The sequence below is a fragment of the Scyliorhinus torazame genome, chromosome 15 (genome assembly GCF_047496885.1).
Source record: "Scyliorhinus torazame isolate Kashiwa2021f chromosome 15, sScyTor2.1, whole genome shotgun sequence".
Lineage (NCBI taxonomy): Eukaryota > Metazoa > Chordata > Chondrichthyes > Carcharhiniformes > Scyliorhinidae > Scyliorhinus > Scyliorhinus torazame.
The window spans coordinates 137,063,804-137,079,663 of record NC_092721.1 but is presented as its reverse complement, the minus strand read 5'-3'; the positions used below and the strand labels follow the sequence as shown (position 1 = coordinate 137,079,663).

The 15,860-nt window shown below is 44.7% G+C and overlaps 1 protein-coding gene across 3 annotated transcripts in view; it reads left to right on the top strand.

Annotated features, from left to right (window-relative positions):
• Positions 1–15,860, top strand: part of LOC140391845 (radixin) — a 111,662-nt gene that overhangs the window by 77,403 nt on the left and 18,399 nt on the right. For all 3 annotated transcript variants that reach the window (XM_072476800.1, XM_072476801.1, XM_072476802.1), the window contains exons 10-11: positions 8,059–8,189; positions 13,508–13,668. In XM_072476800.1, coding sequence (XP_072332901.1) covers positions 8,059–8,189; positions 13,508–13,668 — 292 coding nt within the window. The remainder of the gene's footprint in view (positions 1–8,058; positions 8,190–13,507; positions 13,669–15,860) is intronic.

Here is a 15,860-nt window from a genome sequence, read left to right as displayed (position 1 = left end):
GGCAGAATTTAATTTTTTAAATCTTTATTGTCACAAGTAGGCTTACATTAACGCTGCAATGAAGTTACTGTGAAAAGCCCCTAGTTGCCACATTCCGGCGCCTGTTCGGGTATAAAGAATTCAATATCCAAATTACCTAACAGTATGTCTTTCGGGACTTGTGGGAAGAAACCAGAGCACCCGGAGGAGACCCGTGCAGACTCCAATTATTTGTTCTTGGTGATGTGAGCGTTGCTGGCAGGGCCAGCACTTTTGCCTGACCTTAATATTATAATAATATAATAATTGCTTATTGTCACAAGTAGGCTTCAATGAAGTTACTGTGAAAAGCCTCTAGTCGCCACATTCAGGCGCCTGTTCGGGGAGGCTGTTCTTCTCACTTTGAACCTTGCTGGGCTGAAAATGGCTGTTGTATTACAAAACTGCAAACCATCCGATTCAACTTGCAATGGTTTCTTCATGCCATTCGATATCATTCTTTCCCAATTCCTGCTTATATTCAAAGATGAATATTGTCTCATCTCTGCATTAGATTTCATGTTGCCAGCTTTACAGGCTGGCAGCTTTTCACCCTCCAGTCCAGCTATTTTTATCTTTCCTCTTCCATTTTGCCTGTTCATCTTGTGATCCCTGACTAGGCCCCAACATTGGCTAGGATACTGGACTGAAAACCCCAATATTTGTTTTAAAGACCGTGTGGAAAGATTGATTTGTTCCAGGAGTGATTGTATAAAGAAGTTGAGCTTTTTTTTTTTTAAACACAACTTTATTATAAAGAACAATATTAAACCTTTTTAAAAATTTTTTTAAAAAACCCAAAAAAACTTTAACCCCAAAAGAACAGTGCACCCATAATCCCTTAAAACTACCATTCAATTTCTCATTAAACAACCAGAAAATACACAACAGTTCTCAATCCAGCTTAAACCGACAAGGCCCTGCAGTGATACTTTCCTTACAAAGCAAATCCTGGCTCTTATGAAAAATTCTTTCTTACTCTAACTGAAAGTCCTTCAAATAGCTGCTTTTGTTTCAGTCTTTCCATTGTCTCCAGACAAGGCTGTTCTAATAGTGTCACCTTTGTAACATGTCCTATTTGGAAAGGATTTGTGGCCTCCGAATCAGGCAGATGGGAACTCCGCTTTTTGTTTCTCCAAGTTTCCCCAAACTCACTGCATCTCTGCCTTTACTTGTCTCAAGAAAAACCAGGGTTGCCATATCAGACCTCACTTCCAAAAGTCTTTCTCCAGCCCCTGTCTCTTCACAGCTTCTAACAAAATGGCCCTCTTAGCTGCTCCGATCACTGATCTACTTTTAACCCTTAACTGCAGGAAGAGGCCAAATTACTAAACCAAATTACTAAAATCCTTCAATCATCACAACCTTCTGAACTTTCAATGAAGCCTCCAATACACAGACCCTTGTGAAACATCATTAGTCATGTCCTACTGATTATACCTGCCCATCACCCCATTGTCTGTCATTCAAAAGGCTATTTACTAACTACCAGGTTAATAATTTGCCTTCATATCCATGAACTTCAGCTTAAACCAACAATCTCTTATCAGTGACTTTATCAAATGTAACATCCTTAGACATTTCCCTGTTCATCGTTTTTAGTCCCCATTTCATTAAAAAATGCAACCAGTTCAGTTATGACCTACCCTTTACAAATTCATGTTGATTCTCTGATAGCTGAAATGTTTTAAGGTGTTCAGTCACTTTATCCTTGGCTATAGATTGTAGTAATTTCCCACAACAGATATTAGGCTAAACAATCTGTAACTCCTTTGTGTCCCCTTCTTGCCTTGGAGCGATGTGCAATTTTTTTTCAATCTAAAGAAATCGATCCCAGATCACAAGAACTTTGAGAAGGTTGTAGTCAGGTCATCTGCAAAGCTCTGTTACTTATTTTAAACTCTCTTATCCTGGGAATTTGTCAGTCTTTACTGCCATTGTAATTGTTTTGCTTCTGTTAATTTTGGAGAGTTCTTGTCTCCGATTGGTTTCCTTGGAGTGTTTGGTATTCTTCCTCCACAACATGACCACTATTTCCTTATTTTCATTGATAATTGTGCTCTTCCTCATTTCTGGATCTGGACACCATTAAAATCCAAGACTAGATCCACTCTTTCTTGTGATGTTTAAAACTGGAATCCCTTCAGTCTTCCTTCCTGTTACAATGTTGGGATTTTCCAAATCTAACCTTTGTGTACCCACTGCTTTCTTATTTTAACTCCTTTCTAACTTTCAATGTTTATGGTGAGCAATATCCCCCATGTTGTACTGGGAAATCATTGTAAAACGGTGAACAACTTATAGGTTGAAGAAAGCATCTCATTTGCACAGCTGAGAATATGTTCATTCATTGAATTGCACACATTACTCATTGAGATTGAAAGAAAATTCCTCTTTCTGACTAGTGTTTGTATACGTAAAACGTGGAATGTTTTCCGAGTCCATACCCATTACGTGCCTACATCTTCTCTTTCCCTTATCAGTGGTGAAAATGGCGGATTCTTCTGATTTTTGTGTGGGAAATTTGGTATTATTCCTTTAAATGAAATATGTCTGATAAATTATACTCCATTGGGGCAAATGACCCATTGTTCTTTTTCCTCAGATGCATGTTAAAGGAACCTTATTGCCATGTTCAATTGCTATATATGTATTGTACTAGAGTAGTGTTGTGGTACTAGAGTAGTCTTGTGGTGCTATCAGTTATGAATCATTTACAGCCCAGAAAAACTCTGCCATGGAAACTAAACTGAACGTCTCTGAAATTAGACAGTGATTCCACTTTAACAGTGTATATGGGTTCCTGCTTCTAGATGGTTACAGAACCTGATTTTATAACTTTAATGTTCCAGAAGCTCAAGGATACCAGCATCACATGCCTACCGCATTTCTCCCCACTAAAGATATTCTTTCAACTTTTGTTTTCACTTGTGGTGCGGAGGAGCACTGAAAAGCCATGGCAATTGAAAAATAAATGAAGGCAAAATGTTGTGAAGTTACTGAAGGTCAATATATTTTATATGAAATGCATTTTTACATAATGTTTACAGGTGATTTGATTTTTTACCGAGGTACAGTGAAAAGTATTGTTTGGAGTACAGATCATTCCATACATGAGAGAAGTACATAGGGCCAATGTAAATACATAGACTCAGCCATCAGGTGAAGCATACAGGAGTGTAGTACTACTCAGTAGAGAAGATGTGTGAAGAAATCAGATCAGTCCATAAGAGGGTCGTTTAGGGGTTTGGTAACAGCGGGGAAGAAGCTGTTTTTGAATCTGTTAGTGCGTGTTCTTAGACTTTTGTATCTCCTGCCGATGGAAGAAGTTGGAAGAGTGAATAAGTCGGGTGTGAGGGTCTTTGATTATGCTGCCCGCTTTCCCAAGGCAGCGGGAGGTGTAGTCAATGGATAGGAGGTGGGTTTGCGTGATGGACTGGGCTGTGTTCACAACTCTGTAGTTTCTTACAGTCTTGAGCCGAGCAGTTGCCATACCAGGCTGTGATGCAGCCAAATAGGATGCTTTCTATGGTGAATCTTTAAAAGTTGGAAAGAGTCAACATGCCGAATTTCCTTAGTTTCCTGAGAAAGTATAGGTGCTGTTGTACTTTCCTGGTCGTAGCATCAATGTGGGTGGACCAGGCCAGATTGTTGGTGATATGCACACCTAACTGTCAACCATCTCCACCTCGGCCCCCATTGATGCAGACAGGTGTGTATGATACTTTGCTTCCTAAAGTCAATGACCAGCACTTTAGTTTTACTGACATTGAGGGAGAGATTTTTGTCATTACACCACTCCACTAGGTTCTCTATCATTCTCCTGTATTCTAACTCATCGTTGTTCGAGATCCGACCCACTACGGTAGTCAGCAAACTTGTAGATGGAGTTGGAGCCAGATTTTGCCACCCAGTCGTGTGTGTGTGTGTGTAGGGAATATAGTAGGGGGCTAAGTACGTAGCCTTGCGGGGCCCTGATATTGAGGACTATCGTGGGGGAGGTGGTGGTGTTTATTCTTGCTGATTGTGGTGAATGAGTCAGAAAGGCGAGGATCCAATTGCAAAGTGAGGAGCCAAGTCCCAGATTTTGGAGCTTTGATATGAGCTTGGCTGGCATTGTGGTGTTTGAGGCAGAGGCAGTTTAGGCAGCATTTTGGGTTGGGAGCTGGGTCAGTGGATGCCGATTAGGGCGAATCGTGGGTTTGAGTCGGGGAGGATGGTGCAAGGTCTCCGGGATGGGAAGAGTGGGGCTTAAGGAAATGAAAAAGATTTGTTTCTGGGAGGGTAGTTTGCAGGGTTGGGTGAGATGTTTGGGCTGGCGCAGGGTGAAAGGAGCAGGTGCAGGACTGAGAGGAAGGTCTTTTCAAAATGGCAGCCCCCCACTCTACTCACCAGAGGAGACCACAAAATACTTACACTTCCTAAATTCAATTTGTATCCTGAAAACATCCCAAATCTCTGGAGCAACCCTATTATACTCCCACCGAAGAGCTTGGTTCCAAAATATACAATAGATCGTTTGCATACAAGGACACCTTATGTTCCACATCTCCTCCTCCTCATTATCCCCTTCCACAACCCCGAGCTCGACATCAGTATAACAGTTGCACCACGGCTCAAACTTTGGTCCAGTAGCAAATTTCTCCAATACCGCCATCAAATCACTCCACTCCACCCGCTCGCAAACCTTCTCTGCATCCAGTGCCACCACAGTGTGTCTCTCTCTGTGGAAAACACCACATTCAACAGCCTCCTTGCATGCAAGGACAACTGTCTTTGTACAAACCCCATCTGGTCCTCTCCAATCACGTCTGAGGGGCAACCTTCCAACCTTAACGCTAGCACCTTTGCCAGTATCTTGGCATCTACATTCAGCAGAGATATGGGCCTGTATAATAATATTTATTATTAGTATTGCAAGTAGACTTACATTAACACTGCAATGAAGTTACTGTGAAAATCCCCTTGTCATCACACTATAGCGTCTATTCGGATACTCTGAGGGAGAATTCAGAATATCCAAATCACCTCCCAGCACTACTTTCGGAAGCCCGCACTCCACCGGATCCTTGTCCTTCTTTAGCAAAGGTGAGATGGAAGCCTGCCCCATTGGTTTGTGGCAAGATACCCCGACCCATCGTGTCCTCAAACATTCTCACCATCAATGGCGACCGGAAATCCATCAGGTACTGCCACCTTCCCTGCCTGCATCCTCCCAATCGCCACCTTCACCTCTTCCTCTTCTCCCGGCTCCTCCAACTCTGCCCCCTCCACCTCCCCAACCTCGGACACTCCAGCCCACCCAGAAACACACTCCTGCTCCTCCTCCTTGAACACCTTATCAATCTGTTCTGGAGCTACGTCCCATCCTATCCCGTCCAAAGCTATCTCACTGTGGCCTCCCTCCTGAGCTGACCTGTCTTCTCCCCATACTCAGACAGCTTCCATCGCCCATCTCTACTGACGCACCACTTTCCCCGTGGACAATGGGTCGAAACTTGCCCTGCAACTCCTTCCTCTTTGCCAGGAGACCCGGGTACCCCCCCCCCCCGTACCTCCCATCCACCTCCTATGTCTTCTATCAGTCGTTTCCATTCCTCCCTCCTATCGATCCATCTTGGCCTTAAAACGAGATTACCTCCCCCTCACCACTGTCTTCAGCGCCTCCCAGACCACCGACCGCAAGACCTCCCCCATACTCGATCACCTTCCCTATCCTGTCACAGAAACTCTGGTCCACCAGTAACCCCACATCCATTCTCCACCCCGGCCTCTGGGTTGCCCCTTCTCCAAAACAACATCCATCCAATACGGAGCGTGATCCAAGATCACAATTGCTGAATACTCTGACCTCTTAACCCCAGCCAACAGCTCCTTTCCCACCAGGTACCTGTCCACCTTCAGTTCCAATAGTGTTCCAATTCCGCCCAACTATCAACTCATGGGTGTCCAGATCCAGGATGGCACCCAACACACACTTCTCAAACCCCGCATCGTCCCAATTGGGGCCATATATATGCTTGCCAGTGCTACCAACCTCCTCTATTGCACCCTATCATGTACCTATCTTCCTGATCCGCACTACCTTCTACATCTGAAACCTCATCACCATTGCCCACCAATACCGCCACCCCCTGCACCCTACAATCAAACCTTGCGTGGAACACTTGACTCTCAAGCCATTCCTAAGCCTCACCTGATCCTTCACCCTCAAATAGATTTCCTATAACAGCACCACATCCGCTTTTAAACTCCCCAAGTGCGTGAAAACTCTTATCTCTTCACCGGTCCCCCCCAATGGCTCCAAGTCACTATTCTGACCAGTGGTCTCAACCCCCACCCCTCCTTTCTGCCATCACCATAAACCCAGGCGTGCATCCTTTTGTTCCTGTTGGACCCCCCCCCCCCCAATCCACTTCCTCTTGCAAACATCTGGCACATCCCTCACCATTTAGCTAGTAGATTAATTCTGCTTCATAAAGGTGGGTGTGGAAAGGTGTACCAGGTGCAGAACTAAGCATTCCTTTTGAAGGAGGCATTATCCTTGTGAAGCTACTAAACAGGATGCCTGCATTCTGAACAACAAAAGAAGCAAACTAAGTTCAGCTGTACCACGACAAACTGATCTAAGCAAAACTCTACTAATTGCAGTCCGAAATGGTGGACAAAAATGCAGCTAACAACATTCTGTGAACATTCCAACCTCTACCTCGAGGCTGAAGTATTTGCAGGCGTCTTCAGTCCAAAAGTAACGTTTCATTACTCCAGCAGTGGTTACTCCATGTATTAAGCATGCTTGTGGAAATGACAGAAGCTTGCGTCTTTAAAATATTCTGCAGTGTCGAAGCCCTCTGTGCCAGAACTTGCTGTTTTTCTAGCTGAGCTGTTCAATGCAGTTGTGGCATCTACTTGACAATGTGGCACCTGGCCCAGTAACGTCTATACACACACCAACTGTGTAAATTTAATTTGGCCAGTTACAGCCTGATTGCTTTCCTTCCAATTAAATGAGTCTTAAATACTGTTGTCACTGCTGCTTTGGGAATCTGGCTGCCAGCTATGTTTATGTAAGTCACTGCATTGCAGTGCAAAGTAAAAATGATGTCTTGGAAGATTTGAGAGATGTAATAAATGCTACAAAAATGAAATCGTTCTTTTATTACCAGATTATCTCTTTGTGAATGCCTATTAATGTATCCTAGAGAATAAACACCGATTGCTGTCAATTACAAGATGCTGGAGTAGTTATGCATGTATTATTCTTTCTGGTGAAAGGTACAGGTCTGATTGTCAGTCTGCATTTTCTTTCTCCGTGTGCTGACTAATCAGTATAGTTTCATTTTCAGCCATTTGCAAGCTTCTCTTAACTTTGTCTTTTTATTGAAATATTTTGTGTTCTCTGCTTTATTTGTCTGATTAGTCAGTGTATGATCATTTTTTGAACAGTATCTACATCATCTGCCTAATCTACATGATCTGCCTAAAGATGTACTTGTGAAGTAATATTTTTAGTTGAGCTTTTTCCTTTAAAATTTTAAAAAAAATATAAATTGAGTACCCAATTATTTTCTTCCAATTAAGTGGCACTTTAACCTGGCCAATCCATCTAACCTGCGCATCTTTGGGTTGTGGGGGTGAAACCCACACACATTGGGAGAATGTGCAAACTTCCTGGGTCACTGTCCATGTGGTTAGGATTCGAACCCGGGTCCTCGGTGCCGTAGGCAGCAGTGCTAACCACTGTGCCCCCCTGGAGCTTTTTCCTCTTGAATTTTCCTACTCCCTCTTCCTTAACCAGCACTTGCTGGGAATTCTTTCATCTATTTTCATTGTTCATCTCCGTTTTAGGATCAGTTTTTATTTCATTGATTTTCCCTGCATCACCTTCAGTATGGGCACATTTTTTGCTTTGTTACTAAAAACTGACCTTTAATCCCACCTCTCCAAAAATGACACGTACACCCCCAATTCCCTTGACCTAGTACTCTTTCATATAACTAAGTGTTCATTGATCAGTACAACATCTAATGTTTTTAAAAGGGCACAGCTGGAAAATGAAAAGAAGAAGAGAGAAATGGCAGAAAAGGAAAAAGAAAGGATAGAACAAGAGAAGGAGGAGCTTATGGAAAGACTTAAACAAATTGAAGAACAGACGGTAAAGGCTCAGAAAGGTAATGGTTTACATTTTGATCACTTTGCAATGTATACATATACTGAGACTTTTTCTATCTGGTTCAACATTTTGAGTTTATTTTCTAGACTTGTCTTTGCAAAGCTGATATCAAGTTATGGTAATTTATTCCATGTTCTCTAGAATGGGAATATGAAGAGGTTAGCCCGCAGCTTGCAGAATTTACTTGTGATTTCAAAGATTGCAATTCTGCCCCTTTCTACCCCTGCTAAACATTGTAGTTATTCTGAGTCAGTTTTATCAACGCCCATTCATTCTTCCCCTTCAAAATTGGGGTCGGGGAAGAAGCTTCATTTTCATTTTCAAGCCCGTGTCCCAATAATCTAGAATTTTATCTCGAGCAGATTGATGGATACCTTTGAAAAGATTAGGCAGGTCAGTGAATTCCTACAAATGTCAGAATTTTAATGAGTATAGTAAATGAGATGCAGCAAATATAGCAGATCTTTGCTGTACTGAACTGCCTTGCCAGAGTTAAACGTATATAAATGAATTCTTTCAACAGTGTTTGAAGAATATAATCAAATGTACAACCTTGAGTGATCAATTTTTTTTTTTTTCAAGAAAACACTGCAGTATCCTGCCTGCCACTCTGATCAGCTGTGGCTCTCTGGTGTTCAGTATAATGTCCTGGGCATAGTTAGATGTATTTTTTAGGCCAAAATTGAAATGCAATTTCTTTCAAACCAAGAAACCAATGCAATGTCTATTTGTAAAAAGCTATCCAATTTGAGATTGTAATATAACTGTTACCTTTTTTTGTATTGAAATTTTATTTAGTATTGTAACTGATTTTAGATGTGCAGTAAACATGGTTTAATAGTCTAAGAAGATCCCTTAACCAACTCTCTGACCATGTTATCCAATCTTGGTCATGACCTCTGCTGTAAATATATGTATGTGTGTTGTATCCCATGGTTGAATTAGAACATAGAACATAGAACAATACAGCGCAGTACAGGCCCTTCGGCCCACGATGTTGCACCGAAACAAAAGCCATCTAACCTACACTATGCCATTATCATCCATATGTTTATCCAATAAACTTTTAAATGCCCTCAATGTTGGCGAGTTCACTACTGTAGCAGGTAGGGCATTCCACGGCCTCACTACTCTTTGCGTAAAGAACCTACCTCTGACCTCTGTCCTATATCTATTACCCCTCAGTTTAAAGCTATGTCACCTCGTGCCAGCCATTTCCATCCGCGGGAGAAGGCTCTCACTGTCCACCCTATCCAACCCCCTGATCATTTTGTATGCCTCTATTAAGTCTCCTCTTAACCTTCTTCTCTCCAACGAAAACAACCTCAAGTCCCTCAGCCTTTCCTCATAAGATTTTCCCTCCATACCAGGCAACATCCTGGTAAATCTCCTCTGCACCCGCTCCAAAGCCTCCACGTCCTTCCTATAATGCGGTGACCAGAACTGTACGCAATACTCCAAATGCGGCCGTACCAGAGTTCTGTACAGCTGCAACATGACCTCCCGACTCCGGAACTCAATCCCTCTACCAATAAAGGCCAACACTCCATAGGCCTTCTTCACAACCCTATCAACCTGGGTGGCAACTTTCAGGGATCTATGTACATGGACACCTAGATCCCTCTGCTCATCCACACTTTCAAGAACTTTACCATTAGCCAAATATTCCGCATTCCTGTTATTCCTTCCAAAGTGAATCACCTCACACTTCTCTACATTAAACTCCATTTGCCACCTCTCAGCCCAGCTCTGCAGCTTATCTATGTCCCTCTGTAACCTGCTACATCCTTCCACACTATCGACAACACCACCGACTTTAGTATCGTCTGCAAATTTACTCACCCACCCTTCTGCGCCTTCCTCTAGGTCATTGATAAAAATGACAAACAGCAACGGCCCCAGAACAGATCCTTGTGGTACTCCACTTGTGACTGTACTCCATTCTGAACATTTCCCATCAACCACCACCCTCTGTCTTCTTTCAGCTAGCCAATTTCTGATCCACATCTCTAAATCACCCTCAATCCCCAGCCTCCGTATTTTTTGCAATAGCCTGCCGTGGGGAACCTTATCAAATGCTTTGCTGAAATCCATATACACCACATCAACTGCTCTACCCTCGTCTACCTGTTCAGTCACCTTCTCAAAGAACTCAATAAGGTTTGTGAGGCATGACCTACCCTTCACAAAGCCATGCTGACTATCCCTGATCATATTATTCCTATCTAGATGATTATAAATCTTGTCTCTTATAATCCCCTCCAAGACTTTACCCACTACAGACGTGAGGCTCACCGGTCTATAGTTGCCGGGGTTGTCTCTGCTCCCCTTTTTGAACAAAGGGACCACATTTGTTGTCCTCCAGTCCTCTGGCACTATTCCTGTAGCCAATGATGACATAAAAATCAAAGCCAAAGGTCCAGCAATCTCTTCCCTGGCCTCCCAGAGAATCCTAGGATAAATCCCATCAGGTCCCGGGGACTTATCTATTTTCAGCCTGTCCAGAATTGCCAACACCTCTTCCCTACGTACCTCAATGCCATCTATTCTATTAGCCTGGGGCTCAGCACTCTCCTCCACAACATTATCTTTTTCCTGAGTGAATACTGACAAAAAATATTCATTTAGTATCTTGCCTATCTCTTCAGACTCCACACACAATTTCCCATCCCTGTCCTTGACTGGTCCTACTCTTTCCCTAGTCATTCGCTTATTCCTGACATACCTATAGAAAGCTTTTGGGTTTTCCTTGATCCTTCCTGCCAAATACTTCTCATGTCCCCTCCTTGCTCGTCTTAGCTCTCTCTTTAGATCCTTCCTCGCTACCTTGTAACTATCCATCGCCCCAACCGAAACTTCGCACTTCATCTTCACATAGGCCTCCTTCTTCCTCTTCACAAGAGATTCCACTTCCTTGGTAAACCACGGTTCCCTCGCTCGACGCCTTCCTCCCTGTCTGACCGGTACATACTTATCAAGAACACGCAGTAGCTGATCCTTGAACAAGCCCCACTTATCCAGTGTGCCCAACACTTGCAGCCTACTTCTCCACCTTATCCCCCCCCAAGTCACGTCTAATGGCATCATAATTGCCCTTCCCCCAGCTATAACTCTTGCCCTGCGGTGTATACTTATCCCTTTCCATCATTAACGTAAACGTCACCGAATTGTGGTCACTGTCCCCAAAGTGCTCTCCTACCTCCAAATCCAACACCTGGCCTGGTTCATTACCCAAAACCAAATCCAACGTGGCCTCGCCTCTTGTTGGCCTGTCAACATATTGTTTCAGGAAACCCTCCTGCACACACTGTACAAAAAAACGACCCATCTATTGTACTCGAACTATATCTTTTCCAGTCAATATTTGGAAAGTTAAAGTCTCCCATAATAACTACCCTGTTACTTTCGCTCATATCCAGAATCATCTTCGCCATCCTTTCCTCTACATCCCTAGAACTATTAGGAGGCCTATAAAAAAACTCCCAACAGGGTGACCTCTCCTTTCCTGTTTCTAACCTCAGCCCATACTACCTCGGAAGAAGAGTCCCCATCTAGCATCCTCTCCGCCACCGTAATACTGCTCTTGACTAGCAGCGCCACACCTCCCCCTCTTTTGCCTCCTTCTCTGAGCTTACTAAAACACCTAAACCCCGGAACCTGCAACATCCATTCCTGTCCCTGCTCTATCCATGTCTCCGAAATGGCCACAACATCGAAGTCCCAGGTACCAACCCATGCTGCCAGTTCCCCTACCTTGTTTCGTATACTCCTGGCATTGAAGTAGACACACTTCAAACCACCTACCTGAACACTGGCCCCCTCCTGCGACGTCAAATCTGTGCTCCTGACCTCTATACTCTCATTCTCCCTTGCCCTAAAACTACAATCCAGGTTCCCATGCCCCTGCTGCATTAGTTTAAACCCCCCCAAAGAGCACTAACAAATCTCCCCCCCAGGATATTTGTGCCCCTCAGGTTCAGATGTAGACCATCCTGTCTGTAGAGGTCCCACCTTCCCCAGAAAGAGCCCCAGTTATCCAGAAATCTGAATCCCTCCCGCCTGCACCATCCCTGTAGCCACGTGTTTAAATGCTCTCTCTCCCTATTCCTCGTCTCACTATCACGTGGCATGGGCAACAACCCAGAGATAACAACTCTGTTTGTTCTAGTTCTGAGCTTCCATCCTAGCTCCCTGAAAGCCTGCCTGACATCCTTGTCCCCTTTCCTACCTATGTCGTTAGTGCCAATGTGGACCACGACTTGGGGCTGCTCCCCCTCCCCCCTAAGGACCCGGAAAACACGATCTGAGACATCATGTACCCTTGCACCTGGGAGGCAACATACCAAACGTGAGTCTCTCACGCTCCCACAAAATCTCCTATCTGTGCCCCTGACTATAGAGTCCCCAATTACTAATGCTCTGCTCCTCTCCCCCCTTCCCTTCTGAGCAACAGGGACAGACTCCGTGCCAGAGGCCCGTACCCCATGGCTTACCCCTGGTAAGTCCCCCCCCCCACAAGTATCCAAAGCGGTATACTTGTTTCTCAGGGGAACGACCGCAGGGGATCCCTGCACTGACTGCTTTTTCCCAGTCCCTCTTACAGTTACCCACCTATCTCCAATCTTTGGTGTAACTAATTCCCTGAAGCTGCTATCTATGACCCCTTCTGCCTCCCGAATGATCCGAAGTTCTTCCAACTCCAGCTCCAGTTCCCTAACTCGGTCTTGGAGGAGCTGGAGATGGCAGCACTTCCTGCAGGTAAAATCAGCAGGGACACTAACTGCATCCCTCACCTCAAACATCCTGCAGGAATTACTGGATACTTTTGTCCATTTGTTGCTGTGAAAGGTAATGGAGATGACCAGTGTCTGAGCCAAAACAAAGAATGATAAAAGAATAATACACATCATCTAACCAATTATCTGTTTTAAGTTAGTAATGACAAAATCGTTCTGTCAAATGGTTTTGTCTGGTCATGCATGCAAGTAAGTAAAGTCACGATAGTCCCAAATGACTATAGGCTGCTTTCCCCTTTGAAGGGGAGAGCTAAGTGGTGGTGATTTAACCTGAGGATCACCACACCACAAAGGGGCCTTCATGAATAACTTTAGCTGGTATGGGAATTGAACCCACATTGTTGGCCTTGCTCTGCATCACGAACCAGCTGTCCAGCCAACTGTGCTAAATTGGCCCCCATGCATGCATCCTGCTGGTCAAAGTTGACCACCCACCATCTGTGGTGTAACTTTATCATTTTTTTTGCACAAGCTTGGACACATTTCTAATTAATTAATTGAAGAAAAATGTTTCCAACAGAGTTAGAAGATCAAACGCGTAGAGCTTTAGAACTTGAGCAGGAAAGAAAAAGAGCAAAAGAGGAGGCTGAGAGACTAGAAAAAGAACGTCGCAATGCAGAAGAAGCAAAAGCTGCCTTGGCCAAACAGGCTGAAGATCAAATGAAGAATCAAGAGCATCTGGTAGGAATCTTATTTGTATTTGTCAATCATAAACCAGCCAACTAGAAAACTGCTTCTCAAGAACTTTGTCAGCAAGTTCTGAGGGCTCTGCAAATTCTGGAAATCTAAAAGTGGCATATCAAGACAAGAGGGAAGATGATTGTAAAATTCTTATCCATTTATTAGGAGGCTTTCTATTTTAAATTCCCCTGAGACAGGAGTACATTATGAGACTTGATTGTCATCTGAAACTAAATAGTTCGCAGTATGTAATAATAATAACCTTTTATTGTCACAAGTATGAAGTTATTATGAAAAGCCCCTAGTCGCCACATTCCAGCGCCTCCTTCGGGTAAGCTGGTACGGGAATTGAACCCGTGCTGCTGGCCTTGTTCTGCATCACAAACCAGCTGTCTAGTCCACTGAGCAAAACCATTAGAGGTATTGTTTAATTCCTTTTCCTCCAATTACTCCTTTTATTTTGTAATATCCCTAATAATGAGAATTTGGATTTGATGCATTTAGACATTTAAAACAAGTGAATACCAAAACTACTGACTTCAAGAGTTTGTTGAGGATGTAATTGCATTTTAATGTAACCTCTTTGAGATCTGGGGCGGGATTCTCCGACCCCCCCGCCGGGTGGGAGAATCGCCGGGGGTTGGCGTGAAACTCTCCCCTGCCGTCCTCCCAATTTTCCCGCCACCCCCCCCCCCCCCCCCCCCCCCCCCCAAAAAAAAAAACTGCCGTGGCGTGAGTCGCACTGCCCGCCTCGGAGAATGGCGGGGTCCGGCGCGACTCAATGGGCCCCGGGGCTGTCCGGATTCTCTGGCCTGCTATGAGCCAAAGTCCTGCCTGTTCTATGCCGGTCCCGCCGAAGTAAATTGGAGTTGGTCTCTTACCGGTGGGACCTGGCGGTGTGGGCGGGCTCCGGGGTTCTTGGGGGTCGCGGGGGGGGGATCAGGCCCCAGGAGGTGCCCCGGCCCGCAGTCGGGGCCCACCGATCCGCGGGCGGGTCTGTGCTGTGGGGGCACTCTATGCCTTCCGCGTCGGAGGCCGTGGTCATCCGCCAATCCCGGTGCAGAAGTGACTCCATGTGCGCATGCGTGGGGATGACGCCAGCATGCGCTGACTCACTGAGGCCCTTCGGCGCCGGTTGGCGTGGCGCCAGGCCCCTATCCTGCCAGCCGGTGGGGTGCCAACCACTCCGGGGCGGCCCCAGCCCCTGAAGGTGCGGAGGATTCCGCACCTTTGGGGCGGTCCAAAGCCAGAGTGGTTCATGCCACTCCGTCCCGCTGGGACACCCCCCCCCCCCCCCCCCCCCCCCCCGGGCCGGGTACGGGAGAATCCCGCCCCAGATCTACTTTTGAGGCATGAAGTTGTGCAGAGTAATATTTGGCTACTGTTTGTGATCTGATGCAACTGTTCATTACTAATATGCTTGGGCACCCCAAACCTAAAGGCTTTATAACCTTCTATTTCCCTCATTCCACAAGCCCCATTGCACACCCTTGCCACCTAAACGAATTATTCAAAATACGCAATATAAACCTACCTGCTCATCAGCATCTCAAGTGCTCAGTGATGCAAGGCAAGAAAGGTGGGAGACAAATGAGGAAGCGGACAAGAGAATATCATGTCATAATTTTGGATATATTTTTCAGTATCTTTTTGAAGTAAAATGTCTGAAAACCATATGAGAAGGAAACCGGACATAGCTCCTTTTGTGGTTCTCTCTTTGCTGTACTCTCCATGTCAACCTCAGAAATTAAAATAAATGAAAACAAACTTCGCCCATCTTTTGCATTGCTTTCAAATTTTGTAAATTTGGCACCTGTATGAGTGTTAATAGGATCATATTAAAGTCGAGCCCCAGAAACTGCTCTTACTCACTCAATTTTAGTTCCTACAACTTTCATTCAAAATACTGCCTCTAATTTTTAAGAATAATTAAAAAATATATTATTCAAATTTTTCAACAAACCCCCCCCCCTCCCCAAACAAAAAGAAACAAGAACACAACAATCAGAAATTCAACATTGGATTTCCCCCATGTACAATAACCCCCCCCCCCCCCATATAACATTTAAAAACACAAATAGGGAAAACCCTCCCTCCCCCTGCCCTTGGGCTGCTGCTGCTGCTGACCTCCTCTGAACGCTCCGTGAGATAGTCTAGGAACGATTGCCACCGCCTGAGGAACCCCTGCACAG